The sequence below is a fragment of the Mangifera indica genome, chromosome 15 (genome assembly GCF_011075055.1).
Source record: "Mangifera indica cultivar Alphonso chromosome 15, CATAS_Mindica_2.1, whole genome shotgun sequence".
NCBI classification, from domain to species: domain Eukaryota; kingdom Viridiplantae; phylum Streptophyta; class Magnoliopsida; order Sapindales; family Anacardiaceae; genus Mangifera; species Mangifera indica.
The window spans coordinates 10,989,380-11,017,269 of record NC_058151.1 but is presented as its reverse complement, the minus strand read 5'-3'; the positions used below and the strand labels follow the sequence as shown (position 1 = coordinate 11,017,269).

Below are 27,890 nucleotides of genomic sequence, written 5' to 3'. Positions count from 1 at the left end.
CTTTTGTAGTTTCATTTAGGGGTAATTACTTCCCTGATAGCCTAACACATGTACTCTTTACCTATTTACGCATTCATCGTTAAAGATTTTACCACTTAGGCTGCAGGATTTTGTTATGATACTTAAAACTGAGTGAGCATAATATTATTGATTCCAACCAATAAAATTGGACAACTGAATCATACATTCAAAAACAGAAAATTAAATTAGTTTTCTAAAACAATGTGAGAATCTTGTCATTACTTTCCTAACAAACATATACAACTACACAAATCAACACCCTATACACATAATTTTTTGTATACAATTTAGATATATAGATGATGTATTATCAAATGATTTAGTGTTACTTTACTTTAAATTTAAAATTATTTAACTATATGATAATATATTAGCATATGTATAACTGATTGATATAGTAATATTGCTGTAGTTAATTCTTGTATTAATATGCATAAAGATTTTTTTTTAAAAAATACAGAATTCAACCAACATGCCCGGCAGCAGACAAAACTCCATTAGCCAACTCTAGCAACCGCGAAGCAACCATAAAGCCGGAAGCCGGGACACTCATGGCCACCACTGCAACCAACCCAAGAGCCAAGCTCGGCCGGCAATTCATCAAATAAGATTGCAAAAACCCCACGCCTTGGCATATTAATTCATCGTAACATGAATAATATTGCTTCTCCCAGGCCATCCAGTTGACCGGAGGCTCATAGTTTCTCTCTATCATTTTCATTTCATGGATGCGTTTCCTCAACACAATCATGCTTTCATCTACCATCTGCCCATGCCTCTTGTAGTTTGAGTCGCCGGAGTCCATTACAGCTTTAACAGAAACTTTGCGGCCGCTTGGCCTTGGTTTTACCTGCCCAAATTTTCTGTTTTTAGAACGTGAAGGAGAAGGAAGAACAATTGAAAAACAGAGAGTATTTGATTCCATTTCTAAAAATAAAGACTTTTTAATTTGAGAAAGATCGAATTGAGTTTGAAGATGATGGATGGATTTGGGAAACAAAGCTGTTTAAGTTGTGTACTATTTATAGATACAAACCTAAGATCTACGGTTAGGCAAAGAGCCCGATGGGTTGTTGACATGTGTCAATTCTTCGCGTTCTCCTGTAAAATGTTGACACGTGTTGGCGTCAGTTAGTGGATGGCGGTTGGCTCCTAGGGTAATGGTCGGCGCGTATTCATTAAAATATTACTCATTCTAATGATTCTTACTAGAAAATTGGGCTCTTGGCCGTTACTAAATGACTAATTCCCACCCAAGGTTTCACAAAATCACATATTTCTACCATTAAAGTTAAAAGAAAAACAATTTCTCACCCATCCATTAAACTCAACCAAAAATTTAAAAAAAAAAAGAGTATTTATGTAATTTCATATAAATATCATAATGTAAATTGTAAATGAAAGTGTAAGTATCATTTTTCAAAACTTGGTAGAGAGTAAATGGCATTTCTCCTATTTTATTTTAAAAATTATTATTTTCATCTCTTATACTTTAAAATAATTTAAAAAGTAATATTACATATATAAATAAATCTTATTAATTTATCAATACAAATTGGTAAGATTGGGTAATATGAGCATTTATTTTCTTTCACTTCAAAATCGGTCAGTTATATGTTGTCATCCTAATTCATATGGGTAAATTAGTCACATGTTTGTAATATAGTTTTATTCTTAATTTAAATCGATCGGTTTACAAAAAGAGAGGAATTATTAATTTTACATATTTTTAAATATATAATTGGATATATATAAAATATATTTTTATATAATTTGGTGATTCTGAACTAAAGAAGATATGACATATTATCTGTATATCTAATTAAGTACTAAAAAATATATGTACATAATATTTTTCTATTAATTTTCATATTTTTACCCTTTTTATGAATTTCTTAGTTGTTTTACCACAATTTCTTATAAATGACTAAATACTTTTGATATTATTTTCAAAGATATGAAAATTATATAAGAAGACCTAGCAGTGAAATCATGGACTTTAGGTCAACTATTTTTACTAAACTCCACATCAACTTTTCGCTTTCTAATTTTCAATCAACAACGTTTCAAGTAAGTTATGGAAATCATATTCATCCCATCCCATTGGAAATTGAAAGAGAAGACCAAGAAATTAGAGATTGAGTCAAGTCAGGGTTAAGACAGAAGATGGTTGTATGTCAATGAAACCCAACATAGCCCAATTAATTTGTATACATAAGCCCTCTATATTCGTAAAATGAGTTGGGTTGGCCCAAATTACCTGTCTTCTTTTTACCAATTAGAATAGGTTTGGATCTGAGCCAAACCAACTCACTCATAAAAGCTGACTCAACTTTTTGTAACTCGATCCAAGTTTATTTTTGGCAACTCAACCAAATTCGAGTCATGAAATTTGACTCATCTAAAAAACGAGTCAAACTTGAATTAGATCAAATTCAATTCAATTTAAGTCATGAGCCAACCATCAACTCGGTTTAGACCAAGCTAAGTCATGTCTCAGTTAAGTCAGCTCATATAACAGATAAATGTACCACTTTTATCCATTATTTTCCATGCAATTTCTTACAACCCCCCCCCCTCCACCCCACCTTTTTACACCCTCCTCTACCTTCCATTAATAAAACAAAAGTTCTTTCTCCATCAAAGTAAAATTTCTCACTCTCTCCACCATTTTCTTACCACCTTGTCATCACTTTCTCTCTTCTCCACCATTTTCTTCCTTATTCTTTCGTCACTTTCTCTCATAGTCTCCATCCCTCTCATTCACACGATGAGAGACAACGAAAAGAAAATGGTTTACCAAATTTTGGTGCATTGACCAAAAAGGCAAAGAATATGAGAGAAAGAAATCAAAAAGGCTGAGAGCATGAGAGAAACATTTTCTCTCCATATCTCTTTGTCACTTTCTCTCATACTCTCTGAACTTTGGTTAAAAGTTTGTCACTATGGTTGATCCACCAAAGTTTTTGTGTGTAAAATATACATGGTGAACTCGGGCTAAAAAAATGGAGCCACAAATTCGAATACTAAACTCAAACTACGAATTTGAATTATGAACTCAAATCATAAATTCAAGTTACGAATTCAAATGAGCTACGAACCTCTAATATTTCTTCTAAGTCGAACTCAAACCTTTATTCTAATTAGTTCAATGAACTTAAGCCGAACTTGAACTATCTCTAAAACCATTCGAATTGAACTTGAGCCAACCTATGTTTGATCTCAGTTTAGTTTGAATTCACCTTTAAATTAGAATATATTTTAAAAATATATTATTTATGTGGTTTTTATGGATGAAAATGGTTAAGAAAAAGACATGGTAGTCATTTCTCTCTCTCATATCTCTCAAACTTCTCACACTTATAGGAGTTACCTTCTATGTTCATTATAGCCAAACTGAGAGCCAATTTTGGATTAACCAAAAAATAATTTTAGAGACTCTTCGGTCATGGTAGTCATATAGCAATGGTCCATAGCCCTTAAATCACAATAAAGATATACTCCATCAAACAGACTTTTGATCGTACATATCATATAGTAAAATCTCTCTATTATAGAATTTCTTGGTAGTTTTACCGCTATTTCTTGTGAATACTTTCGAAATTGTTTTCAAAGATATGAAAATTATATGAGAAGACTTAGTTGTGAAATCATGGACTTAAGATAAATTACTTTTACTAAAGTCCATATCTACTTTTCACTGTCTAATTTCCAAGCAACACCTCTTCCCATCGCATTGGAAAATAAAAGAGAAGACGAAGAAATTAGAGATTAGGTCATGTCAACGTCAAGACATAAGATGGTCATATGTCAGTGGACCCCAACATAGCCTAGTTAATTTGTATACATAGGCCCTCTACATTCATGAGAAAATGAGCTGGGTTGACCCAAATTCTATATCTTCTTTTTACCAATTATAATATATTTTTAAAATATACTATGTATATAATCTGTATCTAGTTTTGAGTATTCAATTGAATATTTAAATCATATTTTTGATTGAGTATTACAAGCTTATATTTCTCTAGGAGAATGATTCGAGCGAGGGCATAAGGGTCTTTATTACAAAACCGATAATTCACTTCATTTCGTTTTCAATTAAGCCTTGTAGTTTTAGTTAGGGGTAGTTACTTCCTTAGTAGTCCAACACATGCACTCTTTTTCCGGCTTATGCATACATAGCACAAGATTTTATTACTCAAGTTGTATCATATACTCATCACTAAAACATTGCAAGATTCGTCATCATATGATCTTATTATATTCAAAATTAGATATACCTAGTATTATAGATTCTAACCATTAAAATTCAACAATTGAATCATAGATTCAAAAAGAGAAAATTAAATTAGTTCTCTAAAACAAGCCAAACAGTACTAGAATGTTGTCATTACTTTCCTGAAAAACATATACAACTACAGAAATCAACACCTATCGCTGTGGTTAATTTCTTGTATTTACATGCATAAAGAATCAAAGAAGTACAAAATTCAACCAACATGCCCGGCCGCAGACAAAACTCCATTAGCCAACTCTAACAACCGCGATGCAACCATAAAGCCGGAAGCCGAGACACTCATGGCCACCACTGCAACCAACCCAAGAGCCAAACTCGGCCGGCAGTTCATCAAATAAGATTGCAAAAACCCAACGCCTTGGCATATTAATTCATCGTAACATGAATAATATTGCTTCTCCCAGGCCATCCAGTTGACCGGAGGCTCGTAGTTTCTCTCTATCATTTTCATCTCACGTATGCGTTTCCTCAACACAATCATGCTTTCATCTACCATCTGCCCTTGCCTCCTGTAGTTTGAGTCGCCGGAGTCCATTACAGCTTTTACAGAAACTTTGCGGCCACTTGGCGTTGGTTTTACCTGCCCAAATCCTCTGTTTTGAGAACGTGAAGGAGAAGGAAGAACAATTGAAGAACAGAGAGAATTTGATTCCATTTCTGAATAATTTGAGAAAGATCGAATTGAGTGGAGAAATAAAGCTGAAGATGATTAATGGATGTGGAGAGACAAAGCTGTTGTGTATTTATAGATGCAAATCTAAGATGTAAGATTAGGCGAAGAGTTTGATGGGTTGTTGACACGTGTCCATTCTCCGCGTTCTCGTGACACGCGTTGGCGTCTGATGTCGGCGCTTATTATATAAAGTTAATCAGATGATTCTTCCTAGAATATTGAGCTCCTTGCCGATACTTGCATCCGCAGTTAGATTTTTCATTTTAATTTAATATTTCGAATTATTAAAATAAAAATCAATAATTGATGAACTAGAAAATTGTTGACATACCCCCAGGTCGGCTTTAAAAAGGCTAAAAGACCTTTTGTACCCAAGTATAATAAAATCTCTACTTCTCCTCCCTATGTTTTTAAAACTCAAACATTTATTTATAATCTTTAGAGAAATTGACTAATATGAGAATTTACAATTACATCAAGGTTTTCAAAATCGGACCCAGATAAAAAAACGTTTTAAGTACTGGTTTCGATTAAATCAGTTGAACAGTTTGAATCGATCAGTTAGACCGGAATTACAGTTTAGTCGTAAAATTGACCTATTATTTTATATAAACCAAGGTTGACTTCATTGTATTTATCTCTTTATTGATAGTTTAGTCAATTTTATATAAAATTGACCGATTGCTCCCTTGTTTCAATTCAATTTTTATCTCTTTATTACTTCAGTTCACTTCACTGTGCAAACATAAACTCATAACATGTAGTTTAAATTTGAAACTTTTAATTTGAAACTTTCAAAAGTTTTCACAGCCTTAAGCAATTGCTCTAAAGAGTTTACAAAGCCTTATAAAACGCCAACTTCATGTCGTTGCCTAAGAAGTCAATGGTCATAATAGCAACGGAAACTCGTCGTCGTCAGCCACCGCTTAAGCTTGAGAAGTTGTCGTGAAATGTTGCAAATATAACCGTGAAACTGCTGCCTTGTGAACCTGTAAACCAATACCCCTTGATGGCAGTATTGTCATCGGCCGTAGTCTTTAAATCGTTGTCGGCAAAGAACAAGAAATTCGTCAGCTGCAGCAACTGAGGATTGCGTCTGCGTGCACTGTAAGGGACAGGAAAAAGAAAAATAGTGTTTTATATGTAGCCTTGAACCTGGTTGGACCTCGGATCAGGCGAGAATCTACGATTCAATCGCCGTCCAATCTGATTTCAACCTCAAAACAGTTTTGCCTTCAATAGCACTCGGCTATAGTGCTGGTTCACAGACCGACCTGTTTGGTTCAGTTTTTAAATCCTTGAATTACATTATACTTTGGCTGAGAATAAGTGTTTCAGACTTTTAAACGTTATATTCTATCACTTAAATCGTCAATTTTTAATTAAATTATATATATAATAAGATGTGATTTGACTAATATAAAAAATTAATTTTTTAAATTCATTATAAAATCATAAACTTAAAATTTATTTATCATATTTAAATATATATTTTATTAAACTAAATTTATTTTAACATTAAATAAGTTAAATTATATATTTGATTATAAAGTATTTTTCAATAATTAATCAATTTGATTATCAATCAATCAATTCAATCACTAATTAGACTAAATTATACCCTTTATTAAATTGATATTTGATGTGATTTTAAAATTATAATCCTTAAAAATGTTTTTTTTAAAGTGGTTTTTTAATAAAAAGAATTTGAATTGAAACTTCTTTAATAATATTTTTAAATAATTTTTTTATTTAAATAATTTAATAGTCGCCGATTCAATTATAAATCTAAATTTTGATTCTCGATGATTAAATAGGAAGATCCCAATTTCAACTTTGCATTAAGATCAAAAGTTGACAATAAATTAATAAACAAATGTACCCATAAATTTAACTAGATACATTGTATCCCAATTCTTTCGAGGCCAATTGACTTATTCTTACATTAGGTTCCCAAAAATCATCCAACTGATATTTATTAATTATTAAAAATTTAAATTATTATTTTTAGTATATTAAAATGAATATCATTAATTAGTTTTAAAAATAAAATTACATGGTCAGTTCTTCTTCTTTCTGGGTACCAAATATTTTTCACACCTCACACAAATAATTTTAGGAAAATTTGTTTTATTCATTCCATCCATTCCATGTTCTTTTTATCATTAGCTTTTCCGTGGTTCATGCATTGGTCTTCTTTTTTGCTTTTTCTTTTTGTTGTTATTCCACGACTCACAACCTTTCTTTCACTCTTTTACCTTTCATTTCATTGCGCTTTCCTCTTTATTTCAAACAAAACCAAAAAGATTTCTCCCCATGTCCTTTTCACCGTCAAACAGTCTAGAATCCTCCCCTCACACACAAAAAAACAAAAAGAAAAAGTCATAGAATTTGTTTCTAGAAACTGTTGATGATATTATCAACTTGATAAGAATATGTAGGATGGGAAACATAGGTACGACCACGTTGGTGAGCAAAATCAATCAACAAGCAAAAGAGAAAAAGATATATGATGAAGTAGTAATGGGAATTGTCTCTTAAAATCTGAGTATTATGAGGATTCAAAGAAAAATTGCTAACATGTAACATCTTTCCCAGTTAATTATGAATCAACTAGAATCAATGTTCCTTCGGGGAGTGACCATAGAGATCGTAAAATTTTAATCACCCTTCAAAACATAACTGTGTTTAGACCAGACCAAATGATGGATGTTGTAGTGGCATCTGCACTTATGGAAAGAGAGGGAACCACCGTGCTAGTAACTTTATATGATGTTGGGGAAAGAATAATTTGAATGAGATTGGTATTCCACCTGAGAGTGACCATAGCGCTTGCAAAATTTTAATCACTTCTCAAAGCATAACTGTGCTTAGATTGGACCAAGTGATGGATGTTGTAGCAGCATCGAGGGGAACCAGTGTAGCTAGCTCATTGATACCAAGGTTGAAGGGGTCAAAACAAGGAGAGTCGGACGTGAGAAGAACAGGGTCTAGTGGAGGTTATGGTGGTTGGTGAGGCAACAAAGAAATGGTAGTCAGGTACCCGACCGAGTATCCTAGGTTTGATTACAGATCTAATTCTTGCACAATACTAGTTCCATCATTTTCGAAACTAAAACAAACCATACCAAAGCCGTTTCCAAATAGAAACTAGAACCAAATCGTCAGCCATCATGTCAGTTACTCTGACGATTTTGGTTCTACCCAGTTCTTTTGCTCACCCTCATTTGGAGAATTATTCAGGCCTTGAAATTATTAGAATAATAAAGGACACAGAAAACAGGAAACTTAGCCAAAATGAAGGTTGAAACTGTAAAATGAATCTTTTATATTGCAGGAAAGACATGCACATATAACCAAAGGTTAATGGCGACAAGAAAATCTGGAAGTAAAATTTTGGATAATTGTGCACTACACAAGGATATGTTCTTCCTCTGAACAGAGTGCAAACCGATGATAAGTAAAAACTTGTTACATTAACAGTATATATCCTCTGGCCAAAATAGGATGACGCTTCTCATCAAAGCCTTGGACCAAACTTGTATTTTTAAGAAAATGGTTTAGTCACTAAAAATAAAATCTTTGGTTTTAGTTTCCTTGGTGCACATGTACATTTGAGACCCACAACTATAATGAGTAAACAATCAAGTATTTAAGGTGAAAGAAGTGAATTAGGCATCTAAATTGGAATAACTTCAACTGCATCAATCATCATAGGAGGAGTGAGGAGCAGCAGTACATCCAGGGTCAAAGGGGTCCTCAGATCCACAGCAATGCCAGTATTGGAAAACTTTGCCAGAATCAGGAGTATCCATGGTGCCTCCTGAGTAGACACTTTCAAACTTTCTCTTCGTTTCTCCTGCAACATCATACTTAAGATAGATTAACGTGTCATGCCACATCTGTCTTCAGCAAACCAGGAAAAAGAAAAAAGGCATAAGGAACAAAACACACCAAAACATCCAAATACAGGAATATGTCACAGCAACAACTATAGGCAGGAGTACAGACTAAAAGTAAAGATATATTGGTGTTAAAGACCGTGTATTTAGCAATTGAAAATCCTTTTTTATCTGCAACATTAGTAGTTCCATGAGAGACCTGCAAAATCTATCCTAACAGATTTAAGAAAAGAAGAGTTTCATTTAATTAAAGCTTATTTGAATTACGGTCACTAGCATTCATGGTTTGGCACAATAAGTGGTAAAATATCTTGTAATGTATGACATCTACAAGAAAATTGTTACAAAGCTTTCCCATACTTACAAGTAGCAAACTTGATAATTGATTTACTTTCCATGATTGTTCTCCCATCCAAAGATACACTACATTAAACATTATGAATGAACAAACACACACATAGATTTTCATTTCTGGATTTTTCATTTTTGCAGGCATTTTAATTTTAAATCAACCTTACTAACAAACAGCTAAACTTGTACGTATGCATCGTTCAGACAAATTTCCAGATAAAGTAAGAGGTTGTTAGATTTTGTGCACTACAACCAATCATTTTGACCATATACATTCTCACCATCTCATGTTTATGTATTAACAAGATGACATTTTTTATCTGTTTGTGTAGATGTTTGCATATATGTTAAGATTAATCCTTATAATGGCAGTAACCATGACAAGGGGATTAAGTGTGTCTTGATTGTAACAACCTTATGAACACATTAAGTGGTCATTCTAAAAACGTTCCTAGCCTCAAGTATTATCTCGACCAAAGCCATAAATTATATAGGAAAGCTATCATAGTATTAAATAACCCTACAAGTAATGACATATTTCTCATGTAAAGATTGTTTAATGACAACATGGTGCAAAACATGGATACACCTGCTCAGCTCAAGGAATGACCATTATGTTGCCCTAGGTGACACTGTTCACTTTTGCATAAAAATACATTACAAAATTTCTCTCTAAAATTCTCTTATCTCTGTCAATCTACTCCAAAAGATCGTTACCACCATCCTTGAGTTCCCTATTACTTCTCCACTGTTAGTGGTGTCCTCATTGTCCTCTATAGACAAGTAGTGGTTTTTCTATGCTTGGAAAGAGTTGTTCAAGACTCATTCACATAGAGATCACAGAGAGGAGTCTCCAACACTATCATGGTATTTTGAATATTCTCTATTTATTTTAAGCTTCTATTCACACCCTGTTCTAGGGTTAGGGTTTTGTGCCTTTTAATAAAATTTTAACAATCATTCTGTTATGTGTTTGATCAATTTAGGCACAAAATTCCCAATAGATTTAATTCTCAAAACAGCAGAAACGCATTGCAATCTACAGTAGATAGTGTAAAAATTTTACCCTTTTTTATTGTATATAAGATAGTAAAACCTGGTGAAAATGTGATAATAATTCATTTGGATTGTTCGGCTCAGCTCAATTTTCGAAAAAAATTGCACAAGATGAATTATTTACCAGTCAATCAGTCACCGGATTATCACACATACAATTGCCAAAGTGGTGATAACATAAATCATCAACAGAATTTGATTCTCTGAAAAGAAGCTTAAATTTTGAGACCCTTGTCTTAATCAAAATTAAAGATGAAATAGAATGACAAATTAGTTGAAAAGAAAAAGAGAAATGAAGTGGGTTACCTCCAAAATGAGCGGTGTGGAATCTACAAGCTCGAGGGTGGTTAAGCAAAGGGTCGAACTGGGTTTTGCAGTTCTTGCAAGTTCTGAGAGTTTTGGTATCGGGGTTGGCTGAGCATTGAATTGAATTGAGACTTGATGAATAAGTGAGTGTTGTTGTTGGTCTCAGATAACGGTGGAAAATTGTTGGCAAGGTTCGATTTCTATGGAAGGAAGAGAAGGAAGGGAGCGAGACATGAGTAATGGAGAGAGCCATGAGAAATTGAAAGAAAAATGTAATGGGATGGGACACAGAGGACGGTCGGGTAGACAAAACCATAAGTTGGGCTAATATCCAGGAATTATACGATCCGAATCGGGTTGGAATATCTTTTGAGCTTGATTTAAATCATGTTAGAACTAAACTTATTTATATATTTGTAAGCTACTGTGTTTCTTAGAATTCAATATTGAACTGATCAACTACTGATGTACTTGTAAAATTATGGCGGTAGGAATAAAAATTAAAGCATGCAGACTGCACAGCCAAAATATGCAGCAGAGATAAAGTTCACATTGAACTGATGAAGGAGCTCTCAGTTTCAGTGGTACTCAATGATGCATGTACCTTGATTTGCATCTTCAAACAAGTTATGTTTTCGTTACGAGTGATGACATTAATTACTAGATCAATTGTTCTTGGAAACAGATGTGTTAAACTATGTTACAGATGTGCATGTTTTAGCTTCAGTGCTTTGAATGGCATTGATCATTTGCCTTAAAAAATGTGTTTTAGCTAAGCTGGCTAAACTTCAGCTTATGGTTTTGGTTTAATATTGATAATTAAATAGTTTAATATTAGTTTGTAGATAGATTTAAATAATCAATAAGGATAAACTTAATACACTTGAAGATTATGTTCTGATTGAACACACAAGTGTAGGTCTTGCGGTTATTAGACCTTGATAGGATCGATTAACTTACTATATATTAGTTATATCTCTATTCCAAAACCTAATGCAATATAACTGCAATATAATTTACTCATTATAAGAGGTTTTTGGAATAAAAAATCAAGTCATGTTAAGAGGTGATATTTCAACAGATAATTTCAGCCGCTTTTAAATTTAGTTTACATAATGATCCAAGTATTCTTAAAACTATAAAGATTAATTCAGTATTTTATAACTTATGTGTAGATTTTATGGATTATAATTGATTTATTTATTTATTCAAGTTTTTGTAAATAAATCTTACATATGGTATAGAACAATACGTATAGATCGATAAATCTTTATTGATCACTTAAACTAATCTAATATCAGTTTGTAAATAGGTTTAAATAATCAATAATAATAAACTCAATACATTTAAATGTTATGCTCTGGATGGACACACAAGTATGGCCTTGAGGTTATTAGACTTTGATGAGGTCAATTAACCTATTATATATAGACAAGGTTTTTATTCCAAAACCTAGTACAGTATAATTGTAATATAATTTACTCATTTAAAGTTATCATTCAAATAGGTTTTTAGAGTAAAAAACCAAGTCACGTTAAAAGGTGATATTTCAGCAAATAATTTTAGCCGCTTTTGAATTTAGTTTACATAGCGATTCAAGCATTCCTAAAACTCTAATTCAGTATTTTATAATCTGTGTATAGATCCTATAGAGTATAATTTATTTATTTATTTAATTTATATAAATAAATCTTTCATGTAATATAGAACAGTACATATTAAGTTATAAAATTTGAATTTGTATTGAAACTGAAATCATAATTGCAGAAATTAAAATTAGAGTTTGATTGAATTTTAATTAGGGTTCTTAGGGTTTGAAATTAATCAATCTAATTCTGAAATCAGAGTTCAAAAATCCCTTATTTTGTTTTTTTTTCTTTAAAGTTCGAATTTCACCCCATTGATACTCTCAAAAATCCCTGAATTTGTTCGTTTAACCTCCAATGACGCAAAAAAGAACCCCCCCAAACTCACACAGCTAAAGGGGATATTAATTAAAATAGGCGGTCGCTTTCCCGCTTAAATATTTTTTGACAGCAATTCATACGTTTTATCTTTTTAAGCAAATTGAATCTTTCATTCCAAAAATACCCTCATTTAATTTCTCAACGTTTATCGTAGTATTTCACCGTTTAATTACTTACGTTTAACTATACGCATCAAGATTGAAAAACATATATACTACAGATTGAAAATGTTAATCTATGAATAAAATTGAAAAACACATTGAAAATCTATAGATTGAATAAAATTTATGAATAAAATCTACAAATTTTATAAAATTTATTTTATAAAATCTATAAATTTATAAAATAATTAAATTTAAAATTAATTGATATATATGAAAAATAATGGATATATCGAAAACGGTATGTTTTTCTCAAAACGGTGCGTTTTCTCAAAAGGGGTGCAGGAAAGTGTTAAGGGGTACAGGAAGGAAATGAAAATACAAATGAGTGTGTGAAAATATAAAGGGGTGCGTGAAAATACAAACGGATGCATAAAAATACAAAACAAATGCATAAAAATATAAACGGGCAAACGAGTGCGTGAAAATGTGAAGCGGTGTGTGAAAATGTGAAGGGATGCGTAAAAATACAAACGGATGCGTGAAAATGTGAAGAGGTGCGGGAATTGATTAAAGGGTACGGGTGCGAGAATTGGTGCAGGTGTGTGAAAGGGTGCAGGAATTTATTAAAGGGTGCGAGAATTTACTAAAGGGTGATTGAAATTGTACCCTTTTATATTATATCAAGGGGTGTGGGAAATGTGTAAGGGGTGCGGGAAATTGCACCCCTCCACGCACCCCTTTATATATAAAAGGGTGCAGTATATATTATTCCATGCACCTGCACCTATTCCCGCACCTCTTCACACACCTATACTCTTTAGTCAATTGTCGCACCCTTTCAGGAATTATCGCACCCTTTCAATCAATTCCACGCACCCCTTTATATATAAAAGGGGGCAATATATGTATATATATATTATATTAATAATATATATATATATATATATATATATATATATATATATATATATATATATAAAGGGTGCGGGAATTAACTAAAAGGGTGCGGGTGTGTGAAGAGGTGCGGGAATGGGTGCAGGTGCATGGAATATAAAAAATATATATTATATTAATTATATATATATATATATATATATATATATATATTATATATATATATTATATATATATATATATATACTGCACCCCTTTATATAAAGGGGTGCGACCCCTTTATATTATATAAAGGGGTGCAATTTCACGCACCCTTTAATAAATTTCCGCACCCTTTAGTAAATTTCTGCACCCTTTCACGCACCTGTACCTTTTAGTCAATTCCTGCACCCCTTCACATTTTCATGCACCCATTTATATTTTTACGCACCCTTTCATATTTTCACGCACCCGTTTATATTTTTACGTACTTGTTTTGTATTTTCATGCATCCGTTGTATTTTCACGCACCCCTTTACATTTTCACACACTTGTTTATATTTTCATTCCCTTCTCGCACCCCTTAACACTTTCTTGCACCCCTTTTGAGAAAACGCACCGTTTTGAGAAAAACGTACCGTTTTCGATATATCCATTATTTTTCATATATATATCAATCAATTTTAAATTTAATTATTTTATAAATTTATATATTTTATAAAATAAATTTTATAAAATTTGTAGATTTTATTCATAAATTTTATTCAATCTATAGATTTTCAATGTGTTTTTCAATTTTATTCATAGATTAACATTTTCAATCTGTAGATTTTATTCAATCTGTAGTATATCTGTTTTTCAATCTATAGATTTTATTCATTACAGATAAATTAATTTTAATGCGTATAGTTAAACGTAAGTAATTAATCGGTGAAACACTACGGTAAACGTTGATAAATTAAATGAGGGTATTTTTGGAATGAAAATTTTAATTTGCTTAAAAAGGTAAAACGTATGAATTGCTGTCGAAAAACATTTAAGAACGACTACCTATTTTAATTAATATCCCCAGCTAAAGTGCGAATACCAACAGGAAAAATGCAATTTGTGTAGTCACATTAACAACCGTTCTGAATAAAATGATTAAAATCTGTACCCGATCAATTCTCTCAAAATTTATATTTAGTGATTGATAACCACTTAAACAACAAAGGTGAACCATGTATAGGCCAATATAAATCAGGGAAAAGAAGAAGAGATGACTCAAATTTCATACAGGAGCAGAAGCCTCCTTTTCTTGTTGTGTGCCTCTGTCCTCATCACTTCCTTGATCCCCTTTATTTCTATTCTGAAAAAGTTTATCCTCTGAAAGAAAGTTCTTCTTTGCTTTCTTGCTACCTTCAACCTTCCACATATCCCATATCTTGGTTTTGGGTGGAGGTATTGCCTCTCCACTGGGTGCAACTAATCCCGGCTTGCCATCATCAATAACTTCATCTACCAATCCATATTCCTTGGCTTCCCAAGCATTCATGAAATTATCACGGTCAGTGTCCACTTCAATCTGCAAACAAGCATAGGTTCCAAGGAAAAAATGTAAGAAAACGAGAAAGGGAAATTCAGGAATGGATTGCGCGAAATAACAAGAAATGTGGAGGCACTATCATATAATCCAGAACCTGCTCTAGAGGCTTCCCAGTAACCCTTGACAATATCTTGTTCAGTTTAATCTTGTGGTAAGACATCTCTCTTATCCTGATGCTCATCTCTGTTGCCTGAAATCCCAGGTAAGCAAGAAATTAGTGGCTTGTAAGAACAAACCATGGGCCTGATCTCAACTAAATCCTTAGGATTGGAATTTCCTCTAAATTAGTCAAATAAATTTGTTACAGAAGTTCTCAATTTGTCAAACAAATGTGTTACAGCATTCAATTGTGATGAAAGAATTGATCACAGATACAGTCCGGTAATTTATTTTAAAAGGCTATGGAAATAGCAAGAGAAAAAGGGAGAGATCTATTGAGAGAAATATTGAGAGCAACCAAAGAAAAGCACTCAAGAAAGCATCACACAAAGTTGATCAAACACAAAAGTAGTAACAGTCTTCTACCATAGGATTATAATTCAACATGCAAATACCCTCCAGATCTTGATCCTTCCAAACACAACAAAACCAAAACATGAATCTTCTTTAAAATCATTTAAACACTCCTCTTGAGCACATATTAGTCACCCAAAAGAATAGTATTATCCATAAAAATAACTTCTACTGAATTCCAAAAAAGAAGCAGACTGAAGACCTACAGGTTCAATTCCAAATAATATTGCAAATATGATCTAGTGATTTGCCACCAGCCTTCTTGCACATAATGCAATAAATTTTTTTGGATTACAACACCTAGCAGACCTATATGAAAGAGAACACATCTGTTTTAGGTAGAGAATTCCCCTTCATGGTTAAGCAGCTTGTAACATACCAGTAAGTTAGGTGTTTGTAATCCACTTGCTCTGCTTACTAAACACTTTAGTGCATTAAGAGGCCAAAGTCCCAAACACAAAATACCTAATGCTTAAACACTAAAGAAACTAATCCTTACCGCAGGAAAAAAAATTGAATATCCTAATATTTTACCATAGCTTTTTTATGACATAAAAGAGGGAAGATAAACAAACAAATCAAGCTGCTGTGATACCAATAAATATTGCTGTAGCTATAACTAGTTGTGGCCGACTGCACTGTATGACTATGATTGACTGCAATGTGGCAGCCTAAAATTTCCATTCACTCCTCTTCTTAGAGCTGACCTGATGTCCTTCAAGGGCACATTCTATCTATCACAATTATGTCTTCTGTATCAGCAACTGTTATCCTTGTGTAAATCACCCTAGGGAATCTAATCCTACTAAATATCCCAGAAATTCTAGTCTAGTGCTAGGATTCTAGGACATTGCGGTGTTCAAATTTTATGTTGGGGATTGAAGCATGAGATTCAAGAGATTTCCATGCATTAGCAACTTTTGGTGGTAGGAATTCAAGAGTAATGTCCTCATAAAGAGGTGGATAATGAACACTTACTTTGCCTCCAGCAGTCCCCAGTGGTTGATGGATCATCACTTTTCCATTGGGCATGCAAAATCTCTTCCCTTTTGTGCCAGATGCTAGCAGAAATGCACCCATAGATGCAGCAAGCCCCAAACAAACAGTTGAAACATCAGCCTTGCATAACTTCATTGCATCATATATTCCCATTCCTACATGCATCAGCAAAGCACAAAAGAACAAAGCAATCAGCATTTGATCATCAGTAACGTGAAGACAACAATCACTTGGATTCCTTATGACTAGTTAAACCTGCCTCAGTCATCTGAGGAAGTAAGGTGGGAAATTTAAAAAAATTATGTCCATAAAGGTTTCTAGAAAAGTTTCTTTACCTATTGTTCCTAACACACAAGCCACTTAAACAATACTAAGACTTATTGAGTGGGCTAATAGAATTTAAGACTATAAACCAAAGTAAATATAAACTTCAAGTCTTTGGATGTGTTAACCAAATAATAATTTAAAAAATAACTTTAACAGAAATCAAGAATAAAGAGTTAGTTCACTTTAAGTTAATCACAATGCCACTGATGGCAGGACAAGTAGAAATGTGATGGGAAGAAGCACCAATCCTTGAAATAGATGATACACCTGTTTGAGTCAGTGAACAAACAGCCAAAAGATAATCCCAAGAAAGCGATGGATTTTAGAACATGCTATGCTTTTGTATATGAAAAAACAATAAATGAAAAAAATATAAGAGGTATAATACTTCCCTTTGTGGACAAAAGAGAAGAATTTCCACTCCCCCTCGACATTAAAAATAAGAATCAACACAAAAAATAGTAAGTTCTTATGAGACGACTGCCTCTGGCTTATAGAACTAACTAGCTCAAAGTAAATCAGCTGCAGAATTTTCAACTCATCCCAGTAATCCTTTAGTTTTGAAAATACATATAAACCCCATAAAACCAAAAACACCAAACAATATACTCAAAAAATTTAGAACCTTAGCATACCCATTATTAACTTAATAACATCAAAAGAGCCATATACCTTGCAAAAACAATCCTCAATGGCTAATCAAAGCCATCAAATATTTTCCTAGACATAAAACCACTTACAAGTCATTATTGGATGCCCACTGGTATATAATTATGCGCAAACGAAAATAAATGAAGCAGGTGATAAAGTCATTTCTCAATCCAAACCTAAAGTTCAACTTCAATCGCATTATTTATGCTCGTTAGCATAACACATGAACCCAGAATCTTTGCCAGCATTTACACCATTTAACACCCCAAACACATGCACCAAATTTTCTGCAGATCCAATCTAGAATACTACCATACATATATATATCAACATATATACTTACCAGCAGTAACTGAGCCACCAGGTGAATTGATAAACAACTTAATGTCTTTCTTAGAGTCTTCAGCATCAAGAAATAAGAGCTGACTAATGATAAAATCAGCTGTCATGTCATCAACCTGCCCAATGTAGATATGAAAACCAGTAAACTTAACATAGAGCGAAAACAACAAATTCCTGTCATATTTTCCATCTAATACATTATAATTTAAGCACATACAATCATCCTACAAATTCCTTACAAACATCGTCAAAATCAAACCGTAAAACACAACTCTATTAACAATAATCAGTAAACCCATTTCAAAACGTCAAAAATACCATCTAATCACCAGCATATATTGTATCCCAAACTCTGTATTGAACAAAGAAAAACCAGCTATACAATTTCTAAAAAATCTAAAAATCCAAAATCTCGTTTCTACATCTCCAAAAGATCAAAAATATCACAAATAACCAATTAAAAGTAAAAAACCATTTAAAAATATAACAATTAATCCCAACATCATATTCATTTTACTGGAACCTGAGAGCCCAAGAAGATGATTCTCTGGCGAAGAAGCATGTTGGTGATATCAAGCTCTTCGAACCTGGGTAGCCACGGAGCTGAAGTGGTGTTCGAAACAGAGAAATTAGACAAATCCCAATTGGTAGATAAGGTGTGTCCTCTTGCGGGCAAGCTATTCAACGCCTTCACGCAAATGGGTCTCTTGGTCCTGCTAAGAAATTGGGTTTTCACACGGGATTGTTTTGAGAAACTTAGAGGCTTTGAAACGGAAGCAGCTGCCGCACATGCTACACTCATCTCCATTTCCCTCTCTATCTTTGTCCTCACAGACTGCGTTTGGGAAATTAAATTGGTCTTTCGAATTGAACAGGTTGAGTTCTTTCGTCGTCTCAACGACACCGTATTACACCATTGTAATCACTTAAAAACGAGGACTAAATGATAGGTTTTCATTTTTTGATTTGTTTAATTTGATTAACAATTCCACTAGTGACTAAAGTTTTTTAATTTCGAAAATTAATTTTTTTTTTTCAAAACCTAGAATTATTTTTTCAGTTTCTCTGGCCACTGCGACAATGTTTGAACCCATATGTTGATCACTATCTCAAAAAAAAGTGTCTGGGATTAAGAAGATGTCATTTTCATCAATTCTAGACAAATTGATGAAACAACAAAGCTTTGTCAATTTATCTAAATTGATGAGACTTCGTTGAATCAGACGAAGCAATGAGGCTTCATTCATTCATTCAAATCAATGCGTCTTTATCAATTCATTTGGAATTGATGACACGCATTGGAGAGGGTGAGAGATGATGTTCTATGTATCATCAGACAAAAGCAACGTCACTGGGAGTCGGAGAGGGTAAGAACCCTAGATTTTGGGGTGGGAGGGGTGGGGGGTGAGGTGGGGAATGTTATTATTCAAAGTTAGAAAACTTTAGGTAGAAGTAAAGTTATTAATTTTAAAACTTCAAGGGAAAAACTTAATAGAATTTATATTTTTTAGGGATTTTAATAAAATAACAATTTTACTATTTTCTTTAATATAAAATTTTAACAAAAGTTAGTCTATAGAGGAAATTTTAAGTTTTTCAAACCTCATAAATATATATTTGTTTTGACATTAAAATTTTGGTGAAAAATAGTCCTTTGGTCTTTCATTAAAGATAAAATTTCTATGATTGGAATTATTTTATTTTATAATTTTGTTTAGAACCAATAAATTTTAACATGATCTGTTAATCTGATTTGATATGATACAAAAAAAAAATCATATTAAGGTTAAGTTTTTTTATACAAAATTTATTTTGAGTCACCCCGATATAATTCAAAATTAAATTAGATAATATTAAGATTCACATTAAAGTAATCCGATACGATTTGAATCGACTCAAATATTTTGAAGAAGTGTAATTTTAATAAAATTTGTTATGGATAAATTATAAAAATTTTGAAAAATAACATCAATAATAATTGAAATTTTTACCTAATGCATGCAATTATATACTTATATAATTGTAATTACTCATTTTTATTTTTATTTAAATATTTTATTTTATTATTGAATAGTAAGAATATAATTTGATTAATTAAATTACTTATGTGCTTTAAAGGTTTTAATATATAATTTTTAGATCATTTATGAACAACACAAAATATTATATTGTATATTTTATTAATAATATATTAAAATAATTTAGTGAAAAAAATTAAAATAATAAAAATACTTTGAAAAATAAAAACAATTGATAAGTTCAAATTAATTTGGGTTAGATCCAGTCAACTCAAATATTTAAAAGTTGGGTTAGTGTTAAAAAATTTTAATATAATTTTAATTCAATTTAAGTTAAAGTTGAAACTCTCAAATATAAAACTTGAACTGATATAATACAAATACGATCTTATGATACGAATTATAAAATTTAATTTTGCTACGTATACATATTTTAAATTATAATATAATTTCTATTTAAAAAAAAAAAAGTAATACTTTTGTCTGACTCAATTATGTTACCAGTAATGGCCTAATAGGTAATGATTAAATAAGTGTTTTTCACATCTGAATTTTATTACATTGCTTGCCTGAGCAAAGGGAATTCTAGGGTTTTTGTGTGTACAAATTCGTTGCTTTGTTTTACAGGTGTTGGAAAATGTATTAAATTGTGCTGCAGGTCAAATTTGGTGGTTCTTTTTGCAAAGTTTAACGCTGGTGTTTGTGTTGTGCTGATGTGTTATTGTTTGGAAACGAGAATGTTACTGTAAGAGGGATTCGTTTCATACAAAGCTGAACTGATTTTTTTTTTATAACATCTGATTGTAGATTTGTGTTAGATGATTCTATTTTTGTTTTTCTATTGTTGTTGATATTAGCGGAACCAGTTTCTCTTAAATTGATGGCTGTTTAAGGGTTTAAATTGAGTTTGGTTGTTACTTTTATTGTTACGTCTTGTTTGCTGAGGATTTGTTGTGAAAAACAGAATGCCAATATAATGGAAGTTGAGTTGTATGAATATTGGAATATTTGAGAATTAAACTTGTTGCTGAAGTGAGTTTGATTTACTCACTCGTTTTGTTTGGTTGAAGCCAGTTTCTAAATTTTGCTTTCCCTATATAGAAGTCAAATGCGTGTAATTAGTGGTACCTTGTTTTTTTCTTTTGTTTTTTCGGATTCTCTGTAGAGATTTTGATGAAGCATTTCTCGCTGGAACTTATAGATAGATTTTATTTGTAGTCTGATATGTACCATGTTAGTGGTGAAAATCATGGTTGCTTAATATGCTTTTTAATCTTGTAAATGTGTGGTTTGTAGGAGTTTTTTGCTGACTCCCTAGAAATGGCTGCTGCTGCAACTGCCTCTAGTATCAGATATGCACCAGAGGACCCCAGTCTCCCCAAACCATGGAAAGGCCTCGTAGATGGTAGAACTGGGTATCTTTACTTTTGGAATCCAGAGACAAATGTAACCCAGTATCAGAGGCCTTCAAATTTGGCTCCTCCGCCAAGGTCTTCCTCAGTGCCAATAAGCTCTTCTGTACAAGTTGAACAATCTTCAGAAGGACAACATCGCGATTGTAGTCCTGAAAAGGAAGATGATAGGTATGGTCGACGGACCATTGGTGGATCAAAGCTTGATGTTGGCTCGAGGAGAAATCAGGTATATGTTGTACTCATCTCTAAATTTGCTATTCAACATTCAGTGTATTTTGTTTGGATATTCCTTATCCTGATAAATCATATTATATGTGCCCTCCATTACAAGTTAGATAAGTCTTCCCATTTTATTGCGCTTTGATGTATGTTTTAATAATGTATAAAACATTATGCATTATTTTTTGTTGTCATAGTTGCTAATTGGGCTTAGACTTCCTACCTTATTATGATAATTTAGTTATGTCTTTTGTCTCATTCACGTTCATAAGTATGGATAAGCTTTGTTCTCCCATGTTGAATTGTTTTGGTATGTTAGCCAAATTAATTTTACAAAAGGTATGGATAGCTAATTTCCTAAAAGGAAGGATGCATTCATAACATTGACTAGTTTATGCATTTTTTTTCAGAAACTTAGTCATATAATTCCATTCCTGTTATTGAGACAAAACTTATGTCATTTCGTGTGTTATATGAAAATTTTAATGCTATTAATTCATTATTTTTTTGAAAGAGCTTAAGAGGAGCACCTATTCAATCACATAATGTCCCAAATGGAATAGCAAGTGTGAGACATGGAGGATTGTCTATGAGAGGTTATGGTTCGTCAAATGCAGCAGTCAGTTTGTTTCCTGATGCTTATTGCCAGCAACATAAGATAACTGTGATTGTGAGTATCTAGGAACTTGTTTCATGGTTCTGTGTCCGAATTCTATATGTGGTGGTGCTCTTTACACATTCCATCAAATTGGATTTATTTGGTGCTTTTTGCATCTCTTTTCCTACTTCATTGTTAAATGGATATGTTATTGGGTACTCTGTCTTCTTTTTCTTTTCATATACAACTGTTTTCCAAAATAAACATAATTTTATTTCATTGGTGCATTAGCATTTGGGATGGTGAGCTTTGGAGTTGCATATGTGTGTTTTTTTAACAGTTTCATGTCTATTGACGAATTACCTATGCTAGTTTAGAATATTTGTTTTGTTCATCTGTTGCGTGACGTGTTTGTTTCCTTGCACCTTGATGATGACTTTTTTCCTTTGCAACTCTTATTAGGCGATGATCATAGTTTTTTTTTTTTCCCTAAGTAATTCAAATTATGGTTTCATAAACATGACAAAAGCTCGAATTCAGGTCTTCTCCCTGAAAATTTAAATGTTTTACCAGTTTTGTTAATCCCTGATGGGCGATGATCATAATTGTTAAAGGCGAAAAGTGCCTAAAAGCGATGAGAGGTCCCATCGCTTAAGCGAAAAAAGTGAGGTGAAGGTGTTGCTTTTGGACCAAAAAATAAAATTAATAGAGACTAATCACTCAAGTACCAAAACATGGTATCATAGATGAAATCTCAAAAACACAAACAGATATTTATAATAAAACATGAAAGAATATTAAAACTCTTTAATCTACATAAGCTTTTATCAAAGATGTATTTTAAGTGAATTCTAGGTCTTTATCCTCATCATCGAAGGTCACATCTTCGTTCTTATCATCAAATTTTTCAACTCCGATTTTATTAATTTCTTCATTAAAGCATTTGTATTCTAGGACCTCTTTATCCTTATACATTGACTTAGGGAGTGTAAATAAGGGAGTTATAAAAAAAAAAAATTTTTAAAAAAGAAATTTCAAACCTATATTTGTATTATTAGGTTTGGTTAAAAAACGTGTTTTTTTAGAGCTTTTTACTTCTTCTAAAGCACAATAAAAACGTGCTTAAGCTGTGCTTTTCAAGTTTCGCCTGCCTTGCATGCCTAGAAGCAATGGGCCTATTGCCTTGAGGAGCTTCTCGCCTGAGCGCGCTCAAAATGCGCTTTTAACAACTATGGCGATGATGTGCCCCACCTTTTATGTCATTTGAAGCTACTGGTTTTCCTTCTGAGATTCTTCGAGAGGTATGATTTTTTGGTACTCTTCTGTTTTTTGGGTCTCTATTCAATACTGGCAGCTTGGATTTCCTGTAAGCTATGCAGCACGGAAACGGAAACGGAGAAACGTAGAAACGCGGAAACGGAAATGTAGAAATGCATTTTTTAAAAACTATAGGAAACAGAAATGTGAGAAAACTTATAAATATGAAAAATATAAGGGTTTTTTTATAAATAATAAATTTTTTATAACAAAAATACATAAACTTGTATAATATAAAAATAAATAATAAAAAAAGAATGAAGAGAAAAAATATTATAAAATAGAATCATAAAACTTATTGTAAATTGTTCTTGAGCAAACACATATAGATATTTAAGAAAAAAAACAACAATACACAATAATCTATATAATATGTTGAGGAGGAGATGAGTAACACATCGAAGAGTAGAGAGGAGATAAATTTCATATGAGATTTAAATGTATTTTAGGTTTGAAAATACAAAAGATATGTGTTTAATCAATTTTATGATTTTTATTTAAAAAAAACGTGTTTCAAAATTTTTTAAAAATTTTGAAATGACCCGAAACGATTCTTATAAGTTTCGGGGAGTTTCAGAAACGGAAACGTTTCCTAAACGTGGAAACGCACCCCATTATGAGTTTCTGTGCTACTTTGCCTGTAAGTTAGCTAAACCATGTAAATTGAGTGTTTCTTGTGCTCATTTTAACAATGTAACTTTTTTATATTTGCAAAAAAGTCTTCCTTTTTTTTTTTGGAAATAAAACAATATTATAACAATCAGATGAAGTTAAAATGGAAATTTTTTTCTCATTGAAGAAAAATGTTTTGTCCATTTTTTTGTTTGTGGAAACATGTTGTCATTATTGCATGAATATTACTAGAAAATACCTTTTGTGGGGCTTGCTGAAATCAGTAAATTTATGAACTTGTTTGAGTTCTTTTGTTATTATAAGTAAAGGCATTGCTTGGTGTTTGGAATCACTGTGGTTTAGTTTTCATTTTTCATCTCAGTTTGAAATCAGAGTCTTGTTTTGCTATTTCGGTTATATTTGATAAACAACTGATTTCTTTGCATGTTTTGACTATAGTATACTTTCTATGCTTGAGATGAATAAAACTAACTTAATAATCAGATATTTGATTCTAATAAAACTATGTCTGCATTAAACAGATGATATTTCATCATGTGATTGAATAATTTTAAATTAAGGATAAAGTAACACCCAATCACATGATGATATATCATCTTTGTACCTAATTGTGTACTAAAATGTGTATATATAATATTGTTCTATTTGATTCATATGTGAATAAACTCTTTATGATATAACATTTGATAGTAATGCATAATGTTAAACAGAGTAAAAAACGAAAAAAGGAAAAATTTGGAGATAGACCACGAGGACATGGGAAAGGGGATGCAAATTGTTGTGCAAGAAGAATGACTCAACCGGCAGGAGCAGGAAGTTCAAAAGCTGTTCCTTTTTCTTTGATTGTATCTGACCCGGAACTTTTCGATTGCCCAATATGCTTAGAGCCCTTGACAATTCCTGTATTTCAGGTAATTTGTTTATCCCTTGGCTATATCTTCAGCACAAGCTTCTTTGTGTAGTAATTTGATAATTCTTATTGTATGTTTGATGCATGGATGAAAATTAATTCAGTGTGAAGATGGGCACATAGTTTGTTCTGTTTGCTGCGGTCAATTGAGTGTATGTCCTACCTGCAGTTTGCCGGTTGGATATATTCGTTGTAGGGCAATCGAGAAAGTTTTAGAGTCTGTCAAAGTAAGATGCCCAAACACAAAGTATGGATGCAATGAAACAATGAGTTACAACCTGATGAGTGATCACGAACTGACATGCCAGTATATGCCTTGTTCGTGTCCACTTTCAGATTGCAATTTCATCGGTACACCTGCCAAGTTACACCAACATGTTAGTGTGAAACATCGGAATTCAGTTGTTTCTTTCACATACAACAGAGTCGTAAGCATATCTTTGAATGTTAATCATAAGTTCATTGTCCTTCTAGAAGAGAAAAATGCTGACCTTTTCATTCTCAACAATATGTCTGAATCTGGAGGGAACGTAATGTCAGTTACTTGTATTGGTCAACCAGGGAAAAAGGCAGTAGTTTATAACTTGTTGGCAAGGTCTGGTGGAAGTACGTATAAATTTCAATCGATAACAAGGACCATACAGAAAAAGGAAGAAAAAGTGTCTGATTTGGAAAAAGACTTTTTGTTACCAAGTGATCTCTTCGGATACTATGGACAACTTAACTTAGAGGTCCGTATATATTCAAGAAAGTAATATGGGATTGTGTGAAGAATTTGGTGTTATACTTTTTTGTGTAAATTGAATTAGAAGTGTAGTTGTTTGTGTTAATTTTAGTTTAGCATGGGTAGTGTTGGAGGCATTGGCAGCTGGTCAACTAATCAGTTATAATTTGGAAAATATTTTGATTGTATCTTATCTGTTGTGTCCTGCTTAATGTTTGAGGAAGTATTTTTATTCTGTTAAACATTGGGTTTGAATTAACAAGTCGTGTAATATCTCAACAACTGTACAACTGCATTAATCGATACTGTTAGGGAGGTATTACTGTAGTAAGGAAATCTTGTACTGATTCTAACAAAATTATTTTTATTTTTATTTACTATAATAAATAATATTTTAATATTTTTTTAGTATATCCAACCAATCAATTTATATCTATTAATTTTTATTAAACATAATACTAATTTATATTTAATAATTTTTTAAATAATTTATATTTGTGACAGTCATTTACTTTTAATAATTAAAAATTACCTAAATCAAACATTCCCACTTAATATTCATCAGCTGGACCTATGTAGATTATTAACTTGAGATTGCCTGTTCTGTACGGTACTGTAAAATAAGAAAAATAGTGGAAATAGGTTGGTGATAAAGAGAATCCCATTGATATTTCTGATCTAAAAGAAATTGCATGAAAGATGTATAGACGACAGACCTTAAAGACCGGAATCGCCAAGTGCTTGTTGCAAACAGGACAATGAAGAACTTGTGGGTCGATAAGGATCACAGAAATGCAACCATTGTTAGGTTCCACAACATGATCATATCTCTCGGCATTGCCACTGTTGTTATTTGCTTAACAAACTTCATCTTTGCCGTGGGTTTGAGGTTGACAATCCGTCTTCACTTCAGAATCTTTCGATCATTGATATTACAGACCTTCACTAGCTTTGAGTTTATTCACTAGGTAATTCAGCTTGTTTGCCTCGCTTTTTGAAGGCCAAATGACTATTTTACCCCCAAGTTTTAGTGCATTCTTAAAGTCACACCAATGGGGTTTGAAAAACTCAAAATCTCACACATGGGCTAACTTTCGTTAAAAAAAGTAAGGGTAAAATCGTTATTTCATTAATTATATTAAAAATATATAAAATTTATTCTATTTTCCCTCAACAGTTTTAAAAACTAACAACTTCACCTCTATCTAAAATTTTTTAACTTTCAAAAGTAACATTTCCCCCCCCCCCCCCCAAAACCTAGGGATTATTTTCCAGACGTTCTCTGGCCACCATCTTTGGCAACCAACGATAACACTTTAACCCACTACTCGTCGACTACCAGATCGTCACTCTCCGGTGGAAGAAGAGGCAACGAAGACACGTCTTCGTTGATTCCAGACAAATCAATGAAGATGCGTTGATTCGTTTGAATCGATGAAATCTTCATCGATTCTTCTGGAATCGACGAAGATGAGCATCTTGTTTGATTCTTCTGGAATCGACGAAGACCTTTGTCTTCGTCATTCATCTAGAATAGACGAAAATGAATCTTTGGTGTGCCATTTGGAAGTTCGATAGTGGCCGGTGAGATGGTGAGTCGAAGCTCTTTCTCTGGTGGCTGGAGATGGTGGCCAAAAAGCCATTGGAAACTAACCCTAGGTTTTGGGGGGGGGGGGGGGGGGAGAAATGTTACTTTAGAAAGTTAGAAAACTTTTGACAAGAGTAAATTTATTAGTTTTTAAAAGTGTGGGAGGAAAACTTAATAAATTTTATATTATTTTAATATAATTAATGAAATAACGATTTTACCTTTACTTTTTTTAACGGAAGTTAGTCTATGAGTAAGACTTTGGGTTTTTCAAATCTCATGTGTGTAACTTTAAGAATACACTAAAACTTGGGGTGAAATAGTCCTTTGGCCCTTTTTGAATCTTTTAGATAAATCCCTTGTCTAGAAATATGTATTATTAAGAAACACCTAGGGGGCGTTTGGTTTGGATAATGTTTTATTACAAAAATAGAAAGATTACCTTGAAAATATATTACTTAGAAGATTACTGGGTATAAATAATTACTATGTTTGATAAAA

The 27,890-nt window shown here is 32.4% G+C and overlaps 5 protein-coding genes across 14 annotated transcripts; 1 reads left to right on the top strand and 4 right to left on the bottom strand.

Annotated features, from left to right (window-relative positions):
• Positions 1-424: 424 nt before the first annotated feature.
• On the bottom strand, positions 425-1,030 carry LOC123198236. The gene has a single exon (XM_044612905.1). It carries the CDS (start codon positions 944-946, stop codon positions 485-487), a length of 462 nt encoding a protein of 153 aa, XP_044468840.1. The 5' UTR covers positions 947-1,030; the 3' UTR covers positions 425-484.
• A 3,481-nt stretch (positions 1,031-4,511) lies between these two features.
• Positions 4,512-4,973, bottom strand: LOC123197482. Its single transcript, XM_044611804.1, has one exon. The coding sequence runs from the start codon at positions 4,971-4,973 to the stop codon at positions 4,512-4,514; it is 462 nt and encodes a 153-aa protein (XP_044467739.1).
• Positions 4,974-8,374: 3,401 nt separating this feature from the next.
• On the bottom strand, positions 8,375-10,917 carry LOC123197331. Its single transcript, XM_044611581.1, has 2 exons — positions 10,607-10,917; positions 8,375-8,850 (listed from the first exon to the last, which is right to left on the bottom strand). The coding sequence occupies exons 1-2, from the start codon at positions 10,857-10,859 to the stop codon at positions 8,696-8,698; spliced, it is 408 nt and encodes a 135-aa protein (XP_044467516.1). The 5' UTR covers positions 10,860-10,917; the 3' UTR covers positions 8,375-8,695.
• Positions 10,918-14,670: 3,753 nt separating this feature from the next.
• Positions 14,671-18,920, bottom strand: LOC123198229 (ATP-dependent Clp protease proteolytic subunit 3, chloroplastic). Its single transcript, XM_044612897.1, has 5 exons — positions 18,491-18,920; positions 17,969-18,083; positions 16,627-16,802; positions 15,230-15,325; positions 14,671-15,114 (listed from the first exon to the last, which is right to left on the bottom strand). Exons 1-5 carry the CDS (start codon positions 18,773-18,775, stop codon positions 14,821-14,823), a joined length of 966 nt encoding a protein of 321 aa, XP_044468832.1. The 5' UTR covers positions 18,776-18,920; the 3' UTR covers positions 14,671-14,820.
• Positions 18,921-20,483: 1,563 nt separating this feature from the next.
• LOC123197304 (DEAD-box ATP-dependent RNA helicase 46-like) lies at positions 20,484-26,128 on the top strand. Of its 10 annotated transcripts, none has more exons than XM_044611538.1 (6): positions 20,523-20,730; positions 21,282-21,626; positions 22,134-22,289; positions 24,878-25,078; positions 25,182-25,454; positions 25,639-25,726. In XM_044611538.1, exons 2-6 carry the CDS (start codon positions 21,306-21,308, stop codon positions 25,651-25,653), a joined length of 966 nt encoding a protein of 321 aa, XP_044467473.1. In that variant the 5' UTR covers positions 20,523-20,730; positions 21,282-21,305; the 3' UTR covers positions 25,654-25,726. The 10 variants fall into 10 exon arrangements, with proteins under 10 accessions (XP_044467469.1, XP_044467473.1, XP_044467471.1 ...); XM_044611536.1 differs by having other exon boundaries at positions 25,552-25,726; XM_044611535.1 differs by having other exon boundaries at positions 25,182-25,505.
• The last annotated feature ends 1,762 nt before the right edge of the window (positions 26,129-27,890 follow it).